This window comes from Botrytis fragariae (genome assembly GCF_013461495.1).
Source record: "Botrytis fragariae strain BVB16 chromosome Unknown tig00000001, whole genome shotgun sequence".
In the NCBI taxonomy this organism is placed as follows: domain Eukaryota; kingdom Fungi; phylum Ascomycota; class Leotiomycetes; order Helotiales; family Sclerotiniaceae; genus Botrytis; species Botrytis fragariae.
In genome coordinates this window covers 917149-938928 of record NW_023500987.1, presented here as the reverse complement: position 1 = coordinate 938928, position 21780 = coordinate 917149, and the positions used below count along the sequence as shown (strand labels likewise).

General features: G+C 42.4%; 8 protein-coding genes across 8 annotated transcripts; 4 read left to right on the top strand and 4 right to left on the bottom strand.

The window, feature by feature from the left end:
* Positions 1 to 539: 539 nt before the first annotated feature.
* On the bottom strand, positions 540 to 1564 carry Bfra_000293 (putative dnaj domain containing protein; the record flags this gene model as incomplete). The annotated part of the gene is made up of 4 exons (XM_037330737.1): positions 540 to 748; positions 819 to 1347; positions 1409 to 1469; positions 1543 to 1564. 4 exons carry the CDS (start codon positions 1562 to 1564, stop codon positions 671 to 673), a joined length of 690 nt encoding a protein of 229 aa, XP_037197070.1. The 3' UTR covers positions 540 to 670.
* An 843-nt stretch (positions 1565 to 2407) lies between these two features.
* Bfra_000292 (putative homocysteine s-methyltransferase protein) lies at positions 2408 to 3517 on the top strand (the record flags this gene model as incomplete). Its single annotated transcript, XM_037330736.1, has 1 exon — positions 2408 to 3517. The coding sequence occupies one exon, from the start codon at positions 2408 to 2410 to the stop codon at positions 3515 to 3517; it is 1110 nt and encodes a 369-aa protein (XP_037197069.1).
* A 358-nt stretch (positions 3518 to 3875) lies between these two features.
* On the bottom strand, positions 3876 to 4490 carry Bfra_000291 (uncharacterized protein; the record flags this gene model as incomplete). Its single annotated transcript, XM_037330735.1, has 2 exons — positions 3876 to 4130; positions 4380 to 4490. The coding sequence occupies 2 exons, from the start codon at positions 4488 to 4490 to the stop codon at positions 3876 to 3878; spliced, it is 366 nt and encodes a 121-aa protein (XP_037197068.1).
* A 90-nt stretch (positions 4491 to 4580) lies between these two features.
* Bfra_000290 (putative 2og-fe oxygenase protein) lies at positions 4581 to 6601 on the bottom strand (the record flags this gene model as incomplete). The annotated part of the gene is made up of 4 exons (XM_037330734.1): positions 4581 to 4654; positions 5292 to 6058; positions 6124 to 6461; positions 6512 to 6601. 4 exons carry the CDS (start codon positions 6599 to 6601, stop codon positions 4581 to 4583), a joined length of 1269 nt encoding a protein of 422 aa, XP_037197067.1.
* A 4865-nt stretch (positions 6602 to 11466) lies between these two features.
* Bfra_000289 (putative tannase subunit protein) lies at positions 11467 to 13212 on the top strand (the record flags this gene model as incomplete). Its single annotated transcript, XM_037330733.1, has 1 exon — positions 11467 to 13212. The coding sequence occupies one exon, from the start codon at positions 11467 to 11469 to the stop codon at positions 13210 to 13212; it is 1746 nt and encodes a 581-aa protein (XP_037197066.1).
* Positions 13213 to 14213: 1001 nt separating this feature from the next.
* Positions 14214 to 15203, top strand: Bfra_000288 (uncharacterized protein; the record flags this gene model as incomplete). The annotated part of the gene is made up of 1 exon (XM_037330732.1): positions 14214 to 15203. The coding sequence occupies one exon, from the start codon at positions 14214 to 14216 to the stop codon at positions 15201 to 15203; it is 990 nt and encodes a 329-aa protein (XP_037197065.1).
* A 987-nt stretch (positions 15204 to 16190) lies between these two features.
* Bfra_000287 (putative arsenite efflux transporter - putative protein) lies at positions 16191 to 18586 on the bottom strand (the record flags this gene model as incomplete). The annotated part of the gene is made up of 3 exons (XM_037330731.1): positions 16191 to 16535; positions 16595 to 18435; positions 18508 to 18586. The coding sequence occupies 3 exons, from the start codon at positions 18584 to 18586 to the stop codon at positions 16191 to 16193; spliced, it is 2265 nt and encodes a 754-aa protein (XP_037197064.1).
* Positions 18587 to 20161: 1575 nt separating this feature from the next.
* Positions 20162 to 21070, top strand: Bfra_000286 (putative chitooligosaccharide deacetylase protein; the record flags this gene model as incomplete). The annotated part of the gene is made up of 1 exon (XM_037330730.1): positions 20162 to 21070. One exon carries the CDS (start codon positions 20162 to 20164, stop codon positions 21068 to 21070), a length of 909 nt encoding a protein of 302 aa, XP_037197063.1.
* Between the last annotated feature and the right edge of the window lie 710 nt (positions 21071 to 21780).

The window sequence follows — 21780 nt, the reverse complement described above, 5'->3', positions numbered from 1 at the left end:
GGAGTCTGGAATGATTGAAAATTGGACGAGAGATGAGTTGACATGACGTGATGAGGATATCTTGATCAGGTTGGATTTGGCGTTGGATATTTGGGTCGATTCTTTTTCTTTTGATTTCTTCTTTTCTCGCTTTCTTTCTTTCCCAAAACCCTGCATCTTTTGCGGATATAGATACCATGATTAGGGTGATGGTGTGTGACTGGTCTTGAATACAAAAGATTTGAATACAGATGGAACTTCATGATGTGATTAGATGAGGGGAATCAATGAGTGAGTTCGGCTACATAGTAGGATTTACTCAGTTGTCTCTTTATAGACCCAAGCCACATACTCTTGGTGAGCCCAGTGAGTCTCACAAGCTATGCCCAGTAACAAGCTTCAGTCCAACTTCTTCTCCGTCAGTAGTAGTGTAGCCCCTTCACGCGTCACCTGGTTCACCTTATGAAGATAGAAATCTTAGCTCCTTGTGCTGCTTTATTGGATATCTACATACATAATTTGACCTATCCACGCTACCCGACCTTCGTATAAATCTCATATTCGCTTGCTGTATTGCATCAACTGTGCCCAATACCTTCAATAACCTAACCCTATAATCCTCTAACGCCAGCTCCATTATCAATAAGTCCAAGGCAAAATATATTTCTTCAAATTCGTATCAAATCGTGATTTATGAACCTACAGCATGACTAAAAACCTTTGCGGCGAGCTGACTTAATAGTCTTGCCTTGTCACCTTGAGGAAGTTCCTATGCAGCGCACATATTAGCATAACTTCCTTTCAACCTCTCCCAATTTGAACGCCTAATCCCAACTTACCTGGAAAACAGAATATACACTCTTTCCTCTCGCATCTCTCACAGCACCCAACCTATTCCCCGCTACAGCTCCAGCCAACATTCCCGGAAAGTTTGCAACAATAAACCCCATAGCCCCTCCACTCAATCCACCCACCATACTCCAGAACTTCCCGGTAGGAGAATTGTTATTCTCTGCCATTCCCTCTTCTCTCAACATCTCCTCAAATACATCTCCAAATTGTGCGTCCTGAAACTTCTCTTCCTCCTCTGGATTCTTCGCCTGTGACGAGAAGCCAAAACTAGACCAGGGGAATCCACCAGGTCCAGCAGATGGATCGGGAATTTCTTCATCATCGTCCATAGATGTAGAGGCTGTGGAAGCTCCAGAACCAAATCCATGGTATGTGCGAGCAGCGTCATAATCGCGGCGACGGGTGGGTTCAGAGAGGGTATAGTATGCGTCGTTGATTTGTTGAAATTTACGGGTTCTTTCCGCACGTTCGGGGGAGTCAGAGGCAACCCGATCGGGGTGGGTTTTCAAAGCTGCTCTATTGAGTGACGAAGGTTAGTTGGTGTTCAGGAGAGAGGGGCACGGCAAGGAGTTCGTACTTTTTGTAGGCATTGCGGATCTGTTGCTGGGTTGCAGTGGATGGTACGCCAAGAACGGCATCTAGCAAATGAAAACTATTAGCATGTTGGCTATCTCAATGGGTGAGTGGAAATATCTGAACGCTAGAACTCACAATAATCTGAAGGTAATGTCATTCTTCCGGGATCAAAATGCTAATAGGATGCGGTACTTAACAAGAATGACCTAGGGTTTCGTGCAGTATTAAAGTGTTCAATAAGATATAGCATATGTAGAAAAGAGTTCTAGGTATGCAGATTCGGCCGCAAATATGTATATGAGAGGTGGAAAGGACACCTCGAGTTTCAAGAAATGATAAGTGATACCTGGACTCACTTGACTGGCTGCTGCGTCATAGGTGTGGCGTAAGGAAATGTGGCGGACATGTGAAAATCTTGGCAATAATACTCGCGTGCATGCAAACAAATTTTGGGCGAGAGCAATTGGTTATTTGTAGAGAAGAGCTGGAACATCAAGCTTTACTTTCTCTTCTACAAATCGAGACAATATACTTCAAGTGTACTCCAAGGAATATACACACGCCTGACTTCTCATCTTGACTGCAAAAAGAAGAGACTTTGATCAGTCTTTCCAAAATTTTGCTATCATAAATTTCATTTTTTCTAGGGAGGAGTAGGAATTCTGTATGGATGATATAAGCATGATTGGAGTCGTTCACACAAAATCGTTATGTAGATGCTGTTGTTTCAAAGCAAGAGCAAGTCTAAAACCTCAAACTACTCATCGCTCGCGTCCTCTTAGGTAACTTTTAATCTGCCGCGTAAGGCTATCCATTGATAGCGCCATCTTTTCAGCGAGAGCGGGCCGAGAGAAAACCCTTTGAATACCCCACTTCGCATACTTTTCATCTTCAATCTGCCCTCTACTGTACCTCACATATATCGTAGTCCAACTTTCCAACTGTCATTGGTTCTGTCGATCCTCTATCCCGTGTTCGCCAGATTTTACAGCTTCTCAAAATGTCCCCCGGTTGTAAAATCCACCTCCTTGACGGAGGTCTTGGCACTACCCTTGGTGATTCCCACCAAGTACAATTCACAGAAAAAGAACCTCTCTGGTCTTCTCAGCTACTCATTCCAACCCATCCCCATGGACCCAAAACACTCCTCGCTACGCAAAAGTCCTTCGTGGATGCTGGTGCTGACATTTTGTTGACTGCAACTTATCAAACGAGTTATGAGGGATTCGGAGGATCAGGATATGCTGTTCATTCACACTCATCTTCTAACTCGGGAAAAGAAGATGGGGATAAGGATGAGGTAAATAGCATCATGAGAAGCGCTGTAAATATCGCTTCCGATGCATTTTCCACTCAGAAAGACTCAAATGGCAAAATTGCACTAAGTCTTGGTGCATACGGTGCGATCATGACCCCGGGACAAGAATATACGGGAAAATATGACGATGACCATAAATCGAGCGAGCAACTGAGCTCATGGCACCATGAAAGAATTTCGGTTTTCTCGAGAGATCCAAAATGCTGGGATAGAGTTGATTATGTGGCATTTGAAACCATCCCATTATTGGAGGAAATTGAGGGTGTAAGAAAATCTATGGGAGAAGTTGAAAACTCGAATGGTGGAAGGGCTGGAAGCAAGCCATTTTGGATTACATGTGTATTCCCTGGCGAAGGAAATTGCTTACCAGGTGGAAGCTCTGTGCAGCAAATTGTGCAAGCAATGCTGGGCAACAAAGACGGTTCTCCAGTACCATTTGGAATCGGTCTGAACTGCACCAAAGTCGGAAAAGTTGAATCTTTGATACTGGAATTCGAGCAAGAAGTCAAGGCTCTAATCGAGAAAGGGGATGTCAGTGAATGGCCATCTTTGGTAGTATATCCTGATGGAACGGTTAAGGGAGAAGTCTACAATACCTCTACCAAAGTATGGGAAATTAGGGAGCCACCCGGAAAAGAAGATTTGCAATGGGATGAGGCGGTTCTTGAGATTGTTAGAAGGGCAAGGGATAGGGGGTTCTGGAAGGATATTATTGTGGGAGGTTGTTGCAAAACTACGCCTAGGGAGATCGGGAAACTGAGGGAGAGGATCGATCGACTTGATAAGGAATAATCGAATAAATGCAATGAGAACAAATCTTATACTCAATTGATAATCTCGAAAGGGAGACGACAAAGTTTTGAAGATGAGCCTGCCTCTAGCTGTTTCGAAATCGAACTTGAATCTGGATCTCGTCAAAGCTTTTACATCTGTTTTCATGTCTCTTAAATTGATAAAACACACACCTCTTCGGCAAACTTCTGAGCCAATCAAATTCCTTCTCGTCAAGTTCTCTCGTCATCCAGCACGCAATGTTAGGTATCAGAAGTTTTCATTTCGCTTAAAGGTATAGCACGTTTTTTTTTTCATATTACTATCAAGAGATACTATTATTTTTGTTTGACCCTACTTCTTCTCGGCGCTTTCCGATCTACTCTTCATCGCTCTCATCAATGCGATCCCTCAAAATCGCGATTTTCTCAATTTCAATTTCTAAGCTCCAATCACCCTTGGTTCGATTAGTCCCATCAGTACTTGTTTTTTCTTCGCGGGACACTTGATGTCTAACCCTTTCTTTACGAAGATGACCCCCCAAGATCATAACTACTCCACCGCCTTCTCCAATTGTGACACTCTCGTCGTCATATATCCAGCCCGGTTTTCCTACGATTCCTCTAAAGACATCCTAGACCGGAGCCAACTGAAATATTGAGCATCTTTCTTCATCGAAGTAATTAGGTGGCTCCCCTATTTTTTTCTTTAATACTTGACCCTTCAGTCTAAAGTTCCAGGCTACAAAGACAAAAAGTAACCACTTCGGTATTTGGTGTTGTGCCAAATAAGATCGTGATAGTTGTCCATTGCCACGCTGAAGGCACCACATGTACAGACCCAAATGGTGTCGGTAGATTCGACTTAGTGTAGTGATAAGGACATTCCAGGAATTTAAAACAGCGGTTGAGGGAGGTGTAGAGTTGACTTTGTAGTGGGACAGTGAGAGCATTCGGAGACCCGATGAAAACGTGAGAGTCTGAGGAGTCGACATAAAACGGGCTTTCTTGTCCCCTTATTAGGCAGACGCATTGTCAAGCATTTCTTTCAATCTTTGTTGTTATGGATCGTCGATATCTCGTCTTTAAAGACCAAAATCTATATCCTTAATTACCGAAGGCCCTATCATCTTGCCTTCGGCAAACCAGTGATCCAAATCTGGACCAAAGAAATTTTTTGACTTTTATATCGTCAACTTTTGGAAATCTGGCCGGGTTGCGCTACTTGTCTGTAGGAGGTGTTTTTGTCGGGGCCAAGTCGCCGCTTAACGTGCGGCAAGTTGCAACTCGTGTCTCCCCTTGGTTCTGTTCTATATATCTTCTCTTCTCAAGGACTTTGTGCAAAAGGGTTCATAAGATATTCACCATCTTGCTGTGGTTAACAATTTATTCAATGTATGCCCGCAATTCAAGAATTCACGTTGCTCACCCAAGCAATCTTTATTCCAGTATTTATTCCAGAGGGATAAGATCACATTTTTGGATAGCACTGTTTGAATTCGCCGTTAGTTAGCCGAGGCAGTTTCCTATTCAATTCCTAAACTCAAACTTTACACAGTACATTGATCAATTCTGAATAACTTTCAAACACCTAGCATTTTAAATGGGGGTTATCAATTTCCCTACAATATCATTTTTGATATACACTTCTACGCACGAGATGTTTTGAATTTACAAGATTCGATCTGCTCTTAGTGAGCACTCAATTACGACACATCGAATAATGAAAATACAAGGTCGTTTAGAGCTTTGCTAGATTTGTTTACTTTTCCGTAACATTTATTAGACTTATACACTGATAATAGGAGTCCTGACGAATGCTTTTCCTCCCATCGTTTGCGGCTTTAAGTCCCCGTTCATGATCTGTCTAATCCTCCACTCACCCCACTCTCGCACGGATTTTGACTGATCAACCTCTTCGTTCGCCAAGGCTGGAATGCCACTGCCCTTGAACCTTTTCATACTCCCATCATTCTCGCACCGGACCAGATATGCTAAGCTCCTTCTGACATGCATTCCCTGCTCACCGGGAGGTGTTATAACTCTATGCAACGCACTACATAATACACCGCCAGTACGTTCGACCAAAGTGTCTCCCAAATTGATCACTGCACAGCCCGGTTGTGGCTTTATGTATAACCAATTCTCATTCTTGTTTTCGACACCTGCAGGGAGGATTTGAAGGCCGCCAACGACATTGAACAGCATGGTTATCAAACCGACGTCGGTATGACTCGCAAACGCAACACGGTGGTCAACAACGGGTTGGGGGCGTGTAAATACCATGCGAAGGGATGTATCTGAGCGCTTATCAATTGGGCAAGTAGAAGCTAAGGTTCCGGACGGGAGTCCAAGGTGATTGTCGAGATGAGAAAATACAGCGCAGATCCCAGAATGCGCACGGCGGAAAAAGGACTGAACCGAAGATCTGTTTTCAACGAATGGATAAGGATCGGGTTTTGGGTTTGGCTCAAGACCAAGTGCGTCGTCCTGGTTGACGTTGTAAACTTCAATGGCATCGAATTTGCCATCGCCAGTCTTCAGAGTTCCAACTGGTTTATAGCTGATCAAGATGTCAGTCTATGTTTTTTCTTGCGAAATTAAAATAAGCTTTGCTTGTGTACTTACCCTCTGAGATCCCGAGGGGGATCGCTGACGAATTTCATAAGCTCATTCTGCTCAAGATCAAAAGTAGCATTGCTAATCTTGAACATGGATTCGGCATCTTTTAGAAGTACTTCTCCTTCCTCGGAACCACGCAGGTCAAGTAAGAAAACACCATGTTCCCTACAAGAATCGAAGAGCTTTCCCGATTCAGAGGAAGAATTGCTCTGCAGGGCTTTGTATGAGATTATAGGGATTTCAGCTGTTGGAACATCGTTGGGGAAGGGAGGGGACTGAGCAAAAATCTCTTCGGTAGGCATGGTGGCAGGTAAAACAAGCAAAGTAGAGCGTTCAAGATGATACTGTTGAATTGGACTGGGCTGCAAAGCGATTGGGCTTTTTATATTCTTACAAAGTATTGTGATTGACTTTCCAACAACTCGGGTGCAGCCCTAGATACCACCTTGGAAGCTAACGCCAACCTGTTTTCAATCTTGATCATGCTACTGGTTGTCGCTACTCCTTCTTCCGGCAATGCTCTTATCAAAAACTTCACCGATACCAACGGTATCAACGGTGCCAAAGTTTAAACGGTTTTTCGGTAATGTAATTGCATTAGCTAGATGAGGGTGGCATCGTTCTAGCAAATCGACTAATAAACTTTATTTAAATTTCAACGTCTGAAGAAACACAATTTGGGTTGATTGGCTTATATGCGGGGCTCAGCGGAGAAGAGTGCGTTCCAACCTGTCGGAATACTGACGTGTAAAATGGTTACATTGATCATATTCCATCCCGCTCTCATGCATACTGTGTACGTGGCATATCCATTCATAGAGTGGGGTGAGAACACCAGATATTCTAGCATTCCTTCTCCATATGAAGAAGGTTGATAGAATGAATTTGTTCCTTTACCCCTGCATATCTTCCATGTACATACACGTTGGTATATCCATCTAACACAACTAGTTGCTTGAAAAACGTGGGATAGATTGCATGTCTTAGTAAAACATGTGTGCATGTGATGTTTTTTCGCAGAAACGTGTGTTGATTGATTGTATCAAGGAATTGAGTTTACTGAAATATTGGCATTCGTCATTGAATACCGCTCCATCTTACGGGACCAAATCTCCTTTTAGAGGCGACTGCGTATCCGTACATATGGAGGAGTTTAATCTGAGAAACCGAAGTTCTATCCTAAAGTCCAGGTGATCATAATCACTGAACAATTATAAGCTGAATGAAAGTACTAGAATTTTAGAAAGTACATTTAAGTATCATACAACACAAAGTTCGGTATATGATTTCCTTAGCTTGTTACGAACATCAAAATGGTGGGAGATGCGTTCGCTTGTTTATCGGCCTTTTCCCTCCCCCCTTCTGTCTGTGCACATGGAAATTTTCAATTAAAGCTTAGGGTACCTTTATCTTGATACCGATACGCTTTCTTATTTCTTGTCCTTAAAAGTCTATTTAGCGAGTACACATTCATATATATAACATTAACAATACAATAATCTAATCGAGTAAAATTTGTACATTACAAGATGCAAAAATAGAAAAAAACTTGCGGAAGTATCTCCTGAGAAATTATCTTAACCGAACCCGCCGCATAATAACATGATACGGCCTAGAGCTAGTCATTAGATTAGAGGAAGTAACTCTTCTGTATTTGAGATTTGTTTAAGTAATATACACTATAGTCAAGAGAATTAAATAAATCGGTATTCCATCTACGGAATTTTATAGATTTTTGTATCTTACCTTTCAACCAAATTTAGATAGGAATCTGAATTGTATACTATTCATTAGAGCATTAATTAAAAGAGTTAAGCTCAGAGTAAAGCAGTCTTTCAATTGTAATATTCAGATCTCCATATAATATCTACCTGTATAGTACCGCTGATATCGCTTAAATCTATAGGTTCTATTGTTAAGAAGCTTATTGGTTAGACAGATCACACTATTCAATCATTAATATTAATTTGTGTAAGTTTACAAATTTCTGATTCTTCTTCTCACTTTCAATCTGAACTCAAATCTACCCGTATAAGAATTGTCAGACTTTTGTACCATCAGTTAATTTCATCTTATAGTTATTTGATTCTTCTAAATAAAAGTATAGCTAAACTACTGCTAGTCGACACGATCCGCGGAACCGACGACCTGGTAGATCATTGAATCTTATCAATCTTGCGTTTGTTGCTCGTTGTACTAAGGACTTATGTTCGATTGTATATTAGTATTGGGAATATAATGATATACTGATCGCGTTTGCCTGGGAAACATTATATCTATAGGCGCGACAATCATTATGAATAACTCAACTTAGGAACTCTTGTGGGTGTATGAACTGATAGAATATTTCTCAACTTTCAAATCGGTAACAAATTCATTCTATAATTGATTAATATTAGGATCCATTGTTCGATTGTTCAGTCTGTAGTGAATCTTTGTAATAATCTTTAAGATTTTCGAATCAAAATTGCAAGAAGTATTGCTATGTCAGTTTTTTTCAATGTGCTGTTAGTGCGTACACTCACTCATGGGGTTCTTGATCGATTTTGTATCGATAAATCTTATCTTCCAACAAGTTGTGAAAGAGATGTAGAGTATCTCTCAGATCCAACAAAATGAAGCATTGATGTCCTCAAATATAACGTCTTTTTCAAGTATTAGTCGTTGCCTACACTCTCTTAACCAAATTTTGTATCGCCTTTCTCATTACACAAATAGGAATAACTAAACTTTGAAATTGACCCTAATAGCGATCATGCCTTTCATAATTGCGGTCACTTTGGCCGTCATAGTGGTGAAACTCATCCGTTACATGCCCCTCAAGAAGTTAGCTTTGCAGATACAAGACTATTGAATCGCATAATCTAGTGTTTGTTTTGATACCTTTGTTCAATCTAGCTTCAATATCATCATTGAATTTTGCTCGACTATCTCACTTAACGGGGTTCTTTGGAACGCGAATGTGAACGCCAGACTGAAAGGTCTGATCTGTGATCCCCTGATTGTGGGCCTAACGACAACATTATCTACGGCTTTGATAAGTATTTACACATCAGATCTTACTCCCTCTAAAACTTTCACTTGTAAGTAACTTTACACACCTTGTATCAGCTAATCTAACACATCGCCCACTCTTAACTTCGAAGAACAAGAAGCGCCAAACAGATGAACAATTCCGACCCTGGGTTGTCTTGGACCTGTAATTTACTAGAGTTTTCATGCCGTTCCAGATGATGAATCCATTGTGCTCGTTACGAACACTTGGAAATACATCTGAAAAATTCCTTTTCGTAGTTTGCGTTATACTTTGCGATGCAGACACTGCCTTGTTCTCGTGTGAAAGATGAACCATGCAAATTACATGAGTTCAATTCTAGTGGTTCAGAGATCTAACGAATAGCCAGAATATCGATGGTAGTGGTGATGAAAATTCGACAGCATTTCGCAACCCAAGTTGAGCGTGGCGTTACTTTATTTATGCTCCAGTGTTACGATCTTATTAAATTTCTACGGAACTTGCCTCAAGACAATACGTGCTACGGTTCGGGCACAATTGTCCGAATCAAAAATAGAACGTATCCGTTTGATTATCTGTAGGCTGCAATCTATTTCCTCATGGATGGGGCAACATAATCTGCTCAGTTGGTTATCCTAACGGCTTTGAGACAATATCTTGCAGCTCATTCTCCGCCCGACTCTTTGAAGCTGAAAATAGGGATTCGTCAGTTTTCCTGCGCCATAAACGTGGCACTCTACTCCGAGTGTTGATGGCTGACCAGTTTGATTTTCTGTCACCGCTATTATCGTCATCATCTATCAGTAAAATAGGGGCGAGCCCAGACCAAGGTTATCACTTCATGCATTCATTGCCTTTGATATTCATGCCGACTAGTAAAAGGGGTGAGGTGAAGGTAGTTTGGAAACTCGTTGCCTTTTTCCACGTAATAAGGCAGGCTAATCAAAGACGTGTTTACATGTCTGCAACCTTTCCATGGCACGCCTCCTAGTTTACTTTGCTTCGCCTTTTATTTGTGGTCACTTTGTAGAATATCGACAGCTCCCTTGTGGGTGCTCTCGTCCTGTACTGAAATTCATCCAAACTTTGACATTCAAATCCATAAATATGTATCTATCTTTGGTCCGCATGTAGTTCAAGCCCTAGTGATTGAAAAAGTATACAAAGTATTGAGTATAAGCCCCACTGCGGTGAGACGTATTGCATTTTGTATTACGCATTCTAATCGAATACCATATCACGGAAATCATTGATATTATCAAATGATATTATACACTACTAAAAAGATGTGGAAATACTGGGATTCAATAATTCGAATAAACTCCAATGAAGATAACTTCAATATCGCCTACTGAGGAGGAGATTCATTGAATATCTTTATGTTTAAAAAATGTAGCTACAACACTTAGGAATTCATAAGCTTCTAGTACTTGAGTATGTTATTAGTTTTATACCATATAATTTATACATATTGCAGTGGATAATGCAGTCATTCATATACACCAATCTAATATGGAAGACTTGAACATCATCTACTATAATATCGCATGAAGCTTGACAACGTTAACCATGATCTCAAAGGGCAAGCGACACGCGGCACAATTATACAATGACTGCTGCGGCCAAGTCAATCCAGAGTTTCGGTCCCGAAGTCATCAATACTATAACTAGGTGGTACTACCTCACTGCCAAGAAGCAGCGTGGCCACCAATGGTTCGCATCCAGTGACATCGTCGTCTATATAAGGTCTATCTCGATCCACCACGCGATGTGGATGAAGTGGAGTCTACACACTCTAAACCGAGATCTTAGCTAGGTAATTACGTAACCCTGCACGGTAGTTACTATAAGCCACATGTACTTCGTAACAATAGGGAAATTCCAACCCAGCCCTATACCGGGGTAATATGCGTTTTTAAGCTTATGCAGTGACATCCTCTCGACGGAGCTTACGAAGCCGGGAAGAGAGGTGTAGTCGAATGCTAAGGAGGGGACTGCTTGGAATTTTGTTTCGTTTCGTTTCGCTTCGTTTTGACAAGACGATCACCTATTATTGTTTCTATATCTTGAGCTAATCTTACGGGTCTGTCTATACGTCTACACATGACGCGGCGACAAGTTACTCCTGGTCGTCTTCATCTCAAGGTCATGATGATGAACGGCCCCGTTTAAACCCTTAATTAAGCTGGCATTAAAGTATATATAATGGCTTGCAAGTACCGATGATGATTTACTCTCGGCACTTGCTTCACATTCGTTGTTCTAAGCTAAATCGAGCATTCTTTGGTTCACTTTAATTCCTCTCGTTCAATACTTTGACTCGGTTCATCAATATGCGCCAATCTTCGCGCACGGCTATCGCAGCTCTTGCGGTGACAGTGAATGCTGCATCGCTTTCTGATGTATGCACTGTATCCAATGTTCAGGCCGCCATACCTGCAAATGGAACCTTGCTAGGTATCGATTTGATCCCTTCAGCCGTAACAGCGGGCGCTGTTTACAATGCATCTGCTGGTATGGGTAGTACTATCACATACACCTACTGCAATGTTACAGTTACCTACACCCACACTGGAAAAGGCGATAAGGTGGTCATGAAGTATGCTTTCCCAAGTCCTTCCGATTTCGAAAACCGCTTCTATGTTGGTGGTGGAGGTGGTTATTCTCTTTCCAGTGATGCAACTGGAGGGCTTGCATATGGTGCTGTTGGTGGTGCCACTGATGCAGGATACGATGCTTTCGACTACAGCTATGATGAGGTAGTCCTATATGGTAATGGATCCATCAACTGGGACGCGACGTATATGTTTGGGTACCAAGCATTAGGTGAGATGACTCAGGTTGGAAAGACGCTTACGAAGGGCTTTTACGGCTTGTCCGATGACACAAAGGTCTACACCTATTATGAAGGATGCTCTGATGGAGGAAGAGAGGGCATGAGTCAAGTTCAACGCTGGGGTGAGGAATACGATGGAGTTATCGCGGGTGCTCCAGCTTTCCGTTTCGCGCAGCAACAAGTTCATCACGTGTTCTCATCCGCTGTTGAACACACATTAGATTACTACCCACCACCTTGCGAACTGGATAAAATTGTGAATGCTACCATTGCTGCTTGCGATCCTCTCGATGGACGAACAGATGGTGTGGTTTCTCGCACAGATCTTTGCAAGCTCAAATTCAACCTCAGTTCGATTATCGGCGAATCATACTACTGCGCAGCAACTACCTCCTCTTCTCTCGGTTTCGGATTTAGTAAGCGTGCAGAAGGTAGTACAACCAGCACTACACCTGCTCAGAATGGAACAGTAACTGCTGAGGGTATCGCTGTCGCTCAAGCCATTTATGACGGTCTCCACAACTCCGATAATGAACGTGCATACCTCTCCTGGCAGATTGCTTCCAACCTTGGAGACGCCGCTACTACGTACAACAACAATACTGGATCCTGGGAACTTAGCATTCCATCTACTGGAGGAATGTATGTCACCAAGTACGTTCAATTGCTCGATCTCGACAATCTTTCCGACCTTGATAATGTTACTTATGATACTCTTGTTGAGTGGATGAACATTGGTATGGTGAGATACATGGATAGCTTACAAACTACCCTTCCTGATCTAACTACTTTTCAATCTTCTGGGGGTAAGTTGCTTCATTACCACGGTGAATCTGATCCAAGTATTCCATCCGCCTCATCCGTACACTACTGGCAATCTGTTCGTTCCGCCATGTACAGCAATGCAACTGCCGAAGAGAGTCTAGAGGCACTCCAGGACTGGTATCAATTCTACCTTGTTCCTGGTGCAGCCCATTGCGGGACCAACTCCCTTCAGCCTGGTCCATATCCTGAGAACAATATGGAAATTATGATCGATTGGGTTGAAAATGGAGTCAAGCCAACTGCTCTCAATGCAACTGTATCTTCGGGCACATATGCAGGCGAGACTCAGATGCTTTGTCAATGGCCGACTCGTCCCCTCTGGCAGAGCAACAGCACTACTTTCGATTGTGTCAATGATGAGGCTTCTATTGACAGCTGGACTTACACTTTTGATGCATTTAAGATTCCTGTCTACTAGGGGTGCTTAGATTACATTTTGTTGTATCCTTAGATGGAATAGATACGTTAAATTGGAATGGATTGGAGGATGTAGGAGGGATTAGAAATTTTGCTTCTTTGACTGTATTGTGGATAGTCGTTTCGATATTTGGTTCCGATACTGTATATACTACATAGTAGTGTGTTGATATTACTTTTGATAAATAAATTTATTTATTACTTTACTATATCATGGCCCCTTTCCAACGCAAAATAACGTAACATTAACCTTTCTCTAAAAAGCTTCAAATTATATAGTTTCAATACGTTCTAGATATAAATCAAAATATTACATAAAATAGAGAAGCAGTTTTGTAATTATACAATATACAGATATGAATCAGTGAGAGAAAAAAGCGTATTGATTGATACTAATTTAATACCATTAGACCGGATAGGTTAATCCATCTGGGCACATAAAACCAACAAAGATTTCTCCTCGGTTCGACTTGCATTCTCAAACCAAATGCAACCCCAAAAAGTTCATCTCAACAACTCTACAAGATGCGGTATGCTCTGTTCAGTAATGAATGGCACGAGGGGTGCATGGGTGCCACGTGTTTTCCATATGTCTTACATGCATCACCGTCCAATTGTGGATCAAGGTAAACCCTCCGAGAGGTCGAGTTTGGAAAATCCCGGATCGGTGGATATTAGTGCTTACGGTATATGCATGTATCATCCACGTCGAAACTGGCCTGAGGAAATCTGAGAGGATGATTAGGAGAGGAATAGGGATGCGTTTGGCTATAAGTATTGGGATGCATTGGCGTGCGTTTGGATTGAATTCCTTATTTTAGATGCTTCTTTTCGTGTTTTGAGGAACTGGGATTTTGACGAATACTATTGGAATATTTGTGGAAGATTCTCTGGAAGCTCTTATTTAATAAATGCTCAATTTGATCGTCAACACATTTGATATTATAAGGACTTCGAAGAACTCATCGTCTTGAAATTATAAATCTGGTTACTATAATCACCATGCATTTATCACATACTAAACAAGAAGACACTATCCTCCTACCCATCCATCCAAAGTCCAAACGATCTATCAAGACATTCCTCTCACCATACCATCCTCGGCAGCTCTCCAAACTCCTCACACTCACACCCCTCCGCACATCTCCGATCAAACCCCCCATCAAACCTCTCCCAGAATTCCGCTTCTTCTCCCAACTTCCTTCCGAAATCCGCGCCATGATATGGACTATCTATTTCACCTTTCCCCGCATCCACATCACCGCTCTCGGCTCCCAACCCACAGCTTCAGATCCCTGGCCTCTAACACTATCCCGCTCGCCCCATTTCCATCCCTCGCTCCTCATATCCCACGAGTCCCGCTCTATCTACCAACAAACCTGCTGGCTAGAAACTCTACAACGAATGCACATTCAGCCCCAACCCCCGATTCGACATCCGGCATCCACATCTTTCAACTCGACCTCTTTTCTCGCCTCTCCCGGAAGCGATCTGGTAAATTGGGACACCGATATTTTCTGGTTCAAAGGAATTCCAACGGTCAAGAAGCTATCGATTGGTTATCCAGAGAGCCATATGCAGAGATACGAGGATGTGCGGAAGGTGGCGCTGGATTATGCGGTTTTGGATTATGAGGAGGATAGTTATTATTGGAGGAAGCGATTTAAGGTTGGTTGGTATGGGTTAGTTTGCGTGTTGTATTTGTTTGAGTTTTTGGAAGAGGTTTATTTTGTGCTTGATGTGGAGGGGGGTCAGGGAGTTGGGAAAGGAGATACCGAGGTCTCGTTTGAGATGGTTGATGCAGAAGAGAGAGTGAGGAGGAGGTTGGAGGATGTGAAGAGGGAAGTAGATAGGGATGATGGATTGAGATTTCCTCAATTGGATGATAGAGGGATTTATCCGGGTTTGGAACGTCTATTTTCTCGTCGGGAAAGGGGCTATGGGTGGCAGATTCCAAAGATACGATTTGTATATGCTAGGAATATTGGATGATGGATGAGAATATAATATAAACTATTCCCAGTGTTACCACAAGAGCGTCCTTTGAGATTCCATATATTGAGAAGAGTCCATTATATTAATGGTACCGTCGAATACCTAGATTGCACTATTCTGGAATCTCATATCAAGTGTGCATCTCGTGATGATCAGATCAAAACACACCATATTTATTACCTAGTCAAGAAGTAGTTGAGAATTCGTGCATAATGCGACAGACATCTGGCCCTCATAGCATAAAATCCTCAGTAATCAAACAGAACTTGACACTTAATCCGTATTAGATACTCTCATCACAAAGATGCAATTCTCCAAACCTCAACTCTTCTACATTTCCATTCTTCACTCTTCGAAGATAACTCCCATACTCCCCCTCCAATTTCCTTCTATAAAAAGTAAACCTTAAAAAGTCCTACAAACCCAATAGATCTCTCTAAAAACCTCTTCCAACACCCAAAACACATCATCTCGACTCCATTCTTCTCCAAAGATTCACTCTCCGGATCTCTTTTCCTTCGCTTACACGGCAACGTCAACTGCTGAAGGAATCGGGAGAAGGATAGCTGCATATACGTTGAAATATAGTGTGTATATTTCTTCGTTAGACATGAGATATACGAAGTTAGGAGGCTTTGTATCTTAGTGGTTTTTCGAATGGGGATTCTGAGATTCGGAAAGTAGAGAGATGTGTGATTCAGTTGGGAGTGGAGTGGGATCCGGGATGTGAAGAAAGATGATGGAGAAGGAGAAGATGTCAACGAGTCAGGTACCTCTGTAACGTCATCACAATCTCAAACTCTACATCAAAATCAAACAATCAACCACTAACCAATTTTTAAAAGTTTTCGAGACAATAACAAGTGGTCTTTTCATCCTTCAGATGACACTAGCAAGAAATGTAAATCTAATTTCGTCATCATGATACATACATACATACACAATAAAAGTCTATTTTCCCCCTCTCTCACGATCAAAAGCCACTCACGCATCATAACGACCATTACCCCTCACCACATAAATTTGTCCAACAAGTACCGCACACCCCACCGCCATCGAAATAGCGATAATCGGTAAATTAACCCTTGCAAAATCTAGTCTTCTAACATGAATATGTTTCCTCCCTAAAATATCTCTCCACAACAAGCCAGCTAGCGAGGCGCTAAACGCCGTACTAAATGCGCCATAATTTACACCAACAGCCATCGAGTATACTGTTCCCCAGAAAGCGCGATCGCTGATAGGAAGACCATTGTCACGATGGATCTCTTGCCATGCTTGGATTACGCGACAGAGAAGGATTGTAGTGCCGATGTTTGTACCTGCGAACTATAGTAGAAGTTGGATTAGTTTTGAGAGAGCCCAGATATTGATAAGGAGATACTCACGTTACAGAGAATACAGGAGAGAAATCCCATACCGCCAATAGCCCCAACGGTACCGGTCTTATCGACCCAGTGATCCCAGCCGTAAGCGAATACTGGAACCCATCCTTTGGTTACTAATGCTTGTACAAGAACGAACATTGAAAAGGCAAATGGAACAAGGGCAAAGGGAAGATGAGCAACTACTGCTGTGACAGTTGGAAATGTTTCTTGACACCATAGATATGCCTCGCTAAAAAGCGAAACTAATGTTGAACGTCCGCGCTGTTTTTGAAGCTCGACCTTGCGGGAAGCTTTCTCGGATATTGCTCGATCATTTGACTCCGATTCATGACTTATTTGAGGTCCCAGAACTCCTGATGGGGAAGAAGGAGATTCGGCGAGCTTTGATTCCTTCTTCTCGTCTAGTGTGCTCATTGCACTGGTCGAAGAGCGACTGTTTTGTAAATTGTCTTCTGTTGGAACAAGGGTTGAGATAGATGAGTCCAAGCGATCACTGGGTTTTTGAGTTTGCTCATTGAAGCTTTCTGATACCAAGAGCGTAGGGGTTCGACTATTCCCTGGGCCAGTTTCGCCTTCCAGCGACTTCATCTCGAACTCTTCGGGCGATTTTGTTAGCATCAAAGATGCTCCATTCGGACTTTGAATATCTCGCTTCTCTTGTTCCAAAATGACTTGACTCGCTTCTTGCTCTTCTCTGATCGCTCGCTCAGCTCGGGCAAGTTCGACTTCGTGTCGTCCGTTGCGAGCGATCTCGCGTGTTTCATGTCGGTTGATCCACCCTAATGAAATCTCCCAAACAAACATCACAAAGGCCGCTGGCAAAGTTACCCAGAACACTGGATACTCGCCTTTACTCTGACTAATAGCATTAAGAACCAGAACCATAATGAGTGTTATGGCCATGAGAATAGCTCCAAATGCTGCGCCTTTTTTATCGACAAAAGGATTCATAATTTCCTCAAGAGAAAGTTGTTTATCTTCTGAGGGTTCATTCTCCTGTTCCTCACCGGAGCTTCCTTTAGCATTAGGAATATTCGGGTTTACAGGCTTCTTGGCCTTGGCTTCCTCGGAGAGCTCATGCATTTTGATCGAAAGTGGAATCAGAGCCTCATCAGCAAAGACGATATATAGCAAGAATGGGAATAAAACGATCGCTGTTGCGACAACTGGAACGATCATGTTCGCCGTGTAATTGATAAATTTGATACCGAATGCACCAGCTAGAACAAGATTGGTTGGGTTAGAAGAGACAAGAATGGCCGAGGCGATATTGGCGATTGCGAACTGAGTGAAGATCCACGCTCTTGGATGAATGATATTACTCGATACTCTAGTCAAGTAAGCAAGAAATGCAGTACCAGACAGAATAATGGGATCGTTTCCGATAAAGGCCCCCAGACAGAAAAAGAACGCGTAGAGGAAGAAGAACAGTCTATGCCCAACTTTGCCTCCCTTTTGAAGCACTTTGAATGCCAAATATCTGATGAGACCAGAAGCATCGATCGAAATGGCAATATATGCTAGGGTGATGAAGAAAACCATAATATCAATCGGATTGATACTGTTTGCTCCGACTGTCCCATCGTGTACTTCTTGTCGGCCGATTGCCAAGATAGCGAGTAGAAAAAGATCTGCTATCAAAGGTGCTGTCACAAAATTCAAAGGGAAGTTCAATTTAACGAAACGCGTGACTTTTCCACTTTCGCCATCTGGGTGATCATGCTGATAATCTTCCTCCCTTGGCGAGATCAATCGCAAATGACTTAAGGTATCCAGAAAAGCGTTTGATAATTTTCGAGGAACGTATACTGGAACATGAAAAGGGAACAGGACAATAATATCTATGTGATTCAGGTAAAGTTAACTACCCCTTCCTGGAAAAGCAGCGTGTTCGAGAAATCTTTGGTACTTACTAGTTATGACAAAAACAATGAGTGTGATTATAGATCGCCATTCTTTAATTTTATTGGTGTCAAGACTCTCTGCCGTCATGCTGAAAAGTCCTTTGCGACGAAAATATCACCGGCAAACGAATTCGTTGAATTAAATGGTGATGGGAATCTATCTCGATACCTCTCGAAAGATAATTCTGTCGCAATGGAAATTCCAAAGTATCCTCAGGTGATTTCGCAGCCTTGTTAAAGTCACCAAAAGTACTACGGATGTCCAACGCTCTATTGAGACGATCACAGTACATGAGACACTCTAGATGCGAATCGCACCTTTGGATGATAGCTGTTGGGCAGAAATCAGTTAAAGTTCGACATGGGATGGAAAATTTTCGCAGAGTAACAGACCTGAGAGAGACCCGACAACTTCCAAAATCTCCTTGGGCTTGTAGGGTAAGATGAGATTGTGATAATTAACGCATTTTATTCTCAAGCATAGACTGTTTGTAAAGACCGTTTAAAGCCAAGAAACATGAATACCACACGTGGATAGATTCTCGTCGTGAAATGGATCAGATTTCAGGCGCCAATAAAGGGCAAATCAAGTTGAAATATAATTGGATCGAATTGATGGTAAGACTGCATGTACATGTGCGTGTACATTGAAGACGAGGCTGTGCCGTACGGTTTACGTATCGAATTGCCTTGAGCTTTTTGGGAATAGGTTCAAGAATACCGACCTCGTACTTGGAAGGCAAATTGAAGAAAAAGACGCCAAGGAATTGGAATGTCAGCTGTAAATCTCACACCGCATTTAACAAGTATGAGTGATGAATGACATCGTTAACCCCACGAATCTACTAACTTCCAAGGTTCACATCGACGGCAGGCATTCAGGTTCATGTATCCCACCAGCACACCGGTACTTGATAATTTCCCAGGCAAATTTCATGAGTGGTGGTGAAGAACAGAAATGAGGTTTAAGCTTATATTTAAGATAGAGCACTTTACATGTCTTGTTAGTCGACTATCACTTGGCGACCAACAGGATGGGATGAATATAGTGTAGACAGAGAGATAGACAGGATGATGGTATGTTGATCTATTAGGTGCCTACCAAACAAAGTTCCAGTAGACAGCCATTCAAGTGTAAGCAATTACTAGATACATACATAGTCACTGACTGGCATTCATATCATGCTTTCTCGGGCAGCTCCGAATCTTTAGCTCAAAGTTAATAGACTAAGCTTCTCCCTTCTAGAAGAATGTCATCTCTAGTGCGATGCGATAGTGAGCTACCTAGTAGTTATTCATAGCTTCTGATACAGTATGAGGTAATGTAATAGAGTAATCAAACATCAATCATTACAACCCAACAATCAATGCCATCACCATCATCCATGGAAACGCTTCTAGATGACTAGACGAACAACAAACCTCGGGTCATTAGATAAGGTGTCCGATAAGGTCGGTGGCTCATAATTGTGGCTGAAAGGAAGGGTGCAGCTAGGTAAATACTTTCAGCCACATCAGATGTTGACCTGGACAAACATTCTCCCCTATTTCAATACATAGGAACCTACCTAGGTAGATAGATATAGAGCAAGAATATCTACTACCCAAGACCCGAACCACTTCTAAGCATGATTAAGACTTGCCATCAACATTTTACATTCCAATGCGTCTCAGAATAGGTGGTCTCATACGCAGAATTCAGCGTTTTAGTACCTCCTCTTGGTCTGCATCAGGTCCTACAAAGCATGTCAAGATAGATGACGAAGAGCGCGGTGTAGACTCCTATGATTTACCGACTCGACTACACCAACAGTCATCTTTCCACATGATCAAAATGATTCTCCTGTTCCTCCTCGCTCTTCTTTTCATAGTCCTCTTATTAGGATATACCATTTACAAACCCCCTCAATTCGTCATCAATTACCTCCAATGGAAGTATCCTGACGTTCTATTCCAAATCCCTCTCTCAAATGCCCACCGCGTCATCGCGTTAACAATCGACGATGCACCTTCAGGGGAAACATCTCGAATCTTAGATTTACTCAAGATCTACGACGCCAAAGCCACCTTTTTCATCATCGGAAGTCAAGTTTCCTCGCACCCCTCTTTAATCCAACGCATCCACGACGAAGGTCACGAGCTAGGAAACCACGCCTGGGCCGACGAGCCATCCATCTCGCTCCCCATCTCCGAGCTCGAGCGGCAAATCAAAGAAGTCGAGGATCTTCTCCCGCCCAATCGTCCGATTTCCGGCTCCAAAATCCCGCCCAAGTATTTTCGTCCCGGCTCCGGATTCTTCAATGCGCAAATGTTGGAGAGGGCAAGACAGTGGGGTTATCGCGTCGCGTTGGGGAGTATCTATCCTCATGATCCGCAAATCCACAATGCGAGGATTAACGCGAAGCATGTTTTGAGTATGGCGAGACCGGGAGGTATCATCATCATGCACGATAGACGATCGTATTCGGCTGCTGAGATTGAGTTAGTTCTTGGAGGGTTGAAGAAGAGGAAGTATAGGATTGAGTCGCTAGGAGGCTTGCTTGGAGTCGCGGGGATGAATCAGGCGATATAATGCCGAGATGTCATTTTTGCTTTCTTGGTTCGTCGACTGTCAAACTCTCATAGTGTATTTGTATCATACATTATCATAATCCAGATCAAAAGATGGAACTTTACGAAAACGAACGAGCACAGTTGTGAAACAACGTAAATTGGACTTGCATCAGAGCCATTCCTTAGCGAGGAGGCTTCAAAGTTAATTAGAACGCAGACGAGGGCGATAAATCGCAAAATCCATTCAATGCCTCAGCCAGCTCTAACAATGCACGTATCTTTTCTCACCAATGCGACCACTAACATGAGTGTACTGCAGAGAGGTGTGCAGAGAAAGTGAATCAACCAAAACAGCCTCCCGATATCCACATGCATCCCAGCAAAAGCGAGGAAATGAATCAAAAGATATAGAATAAATGAGCAAAGTCCCCCATCAATACATAGCCGAAGAATCCCAATCATCCCAGCTTTCCAAATTCACCTGATCCACAGACTCTCATCCCGTCCTCGTAAAACAATAAATCACATTTCACATTTCACATTTCGTGCATAGAAATCATGCACTTCAAACCCAAAACCAATATTACCCCCCTCCCCTCTCTTTCTTATCTTAGAAAACCAGAACACGGAAACTCTGCTCTCATATCTGTCTGTGTATTGAACACTGTCCCATTTGCTGGTCATTTCTAGGATTCGAGAGGCATCGCTATAGGTAAGAAAAGGAAATTC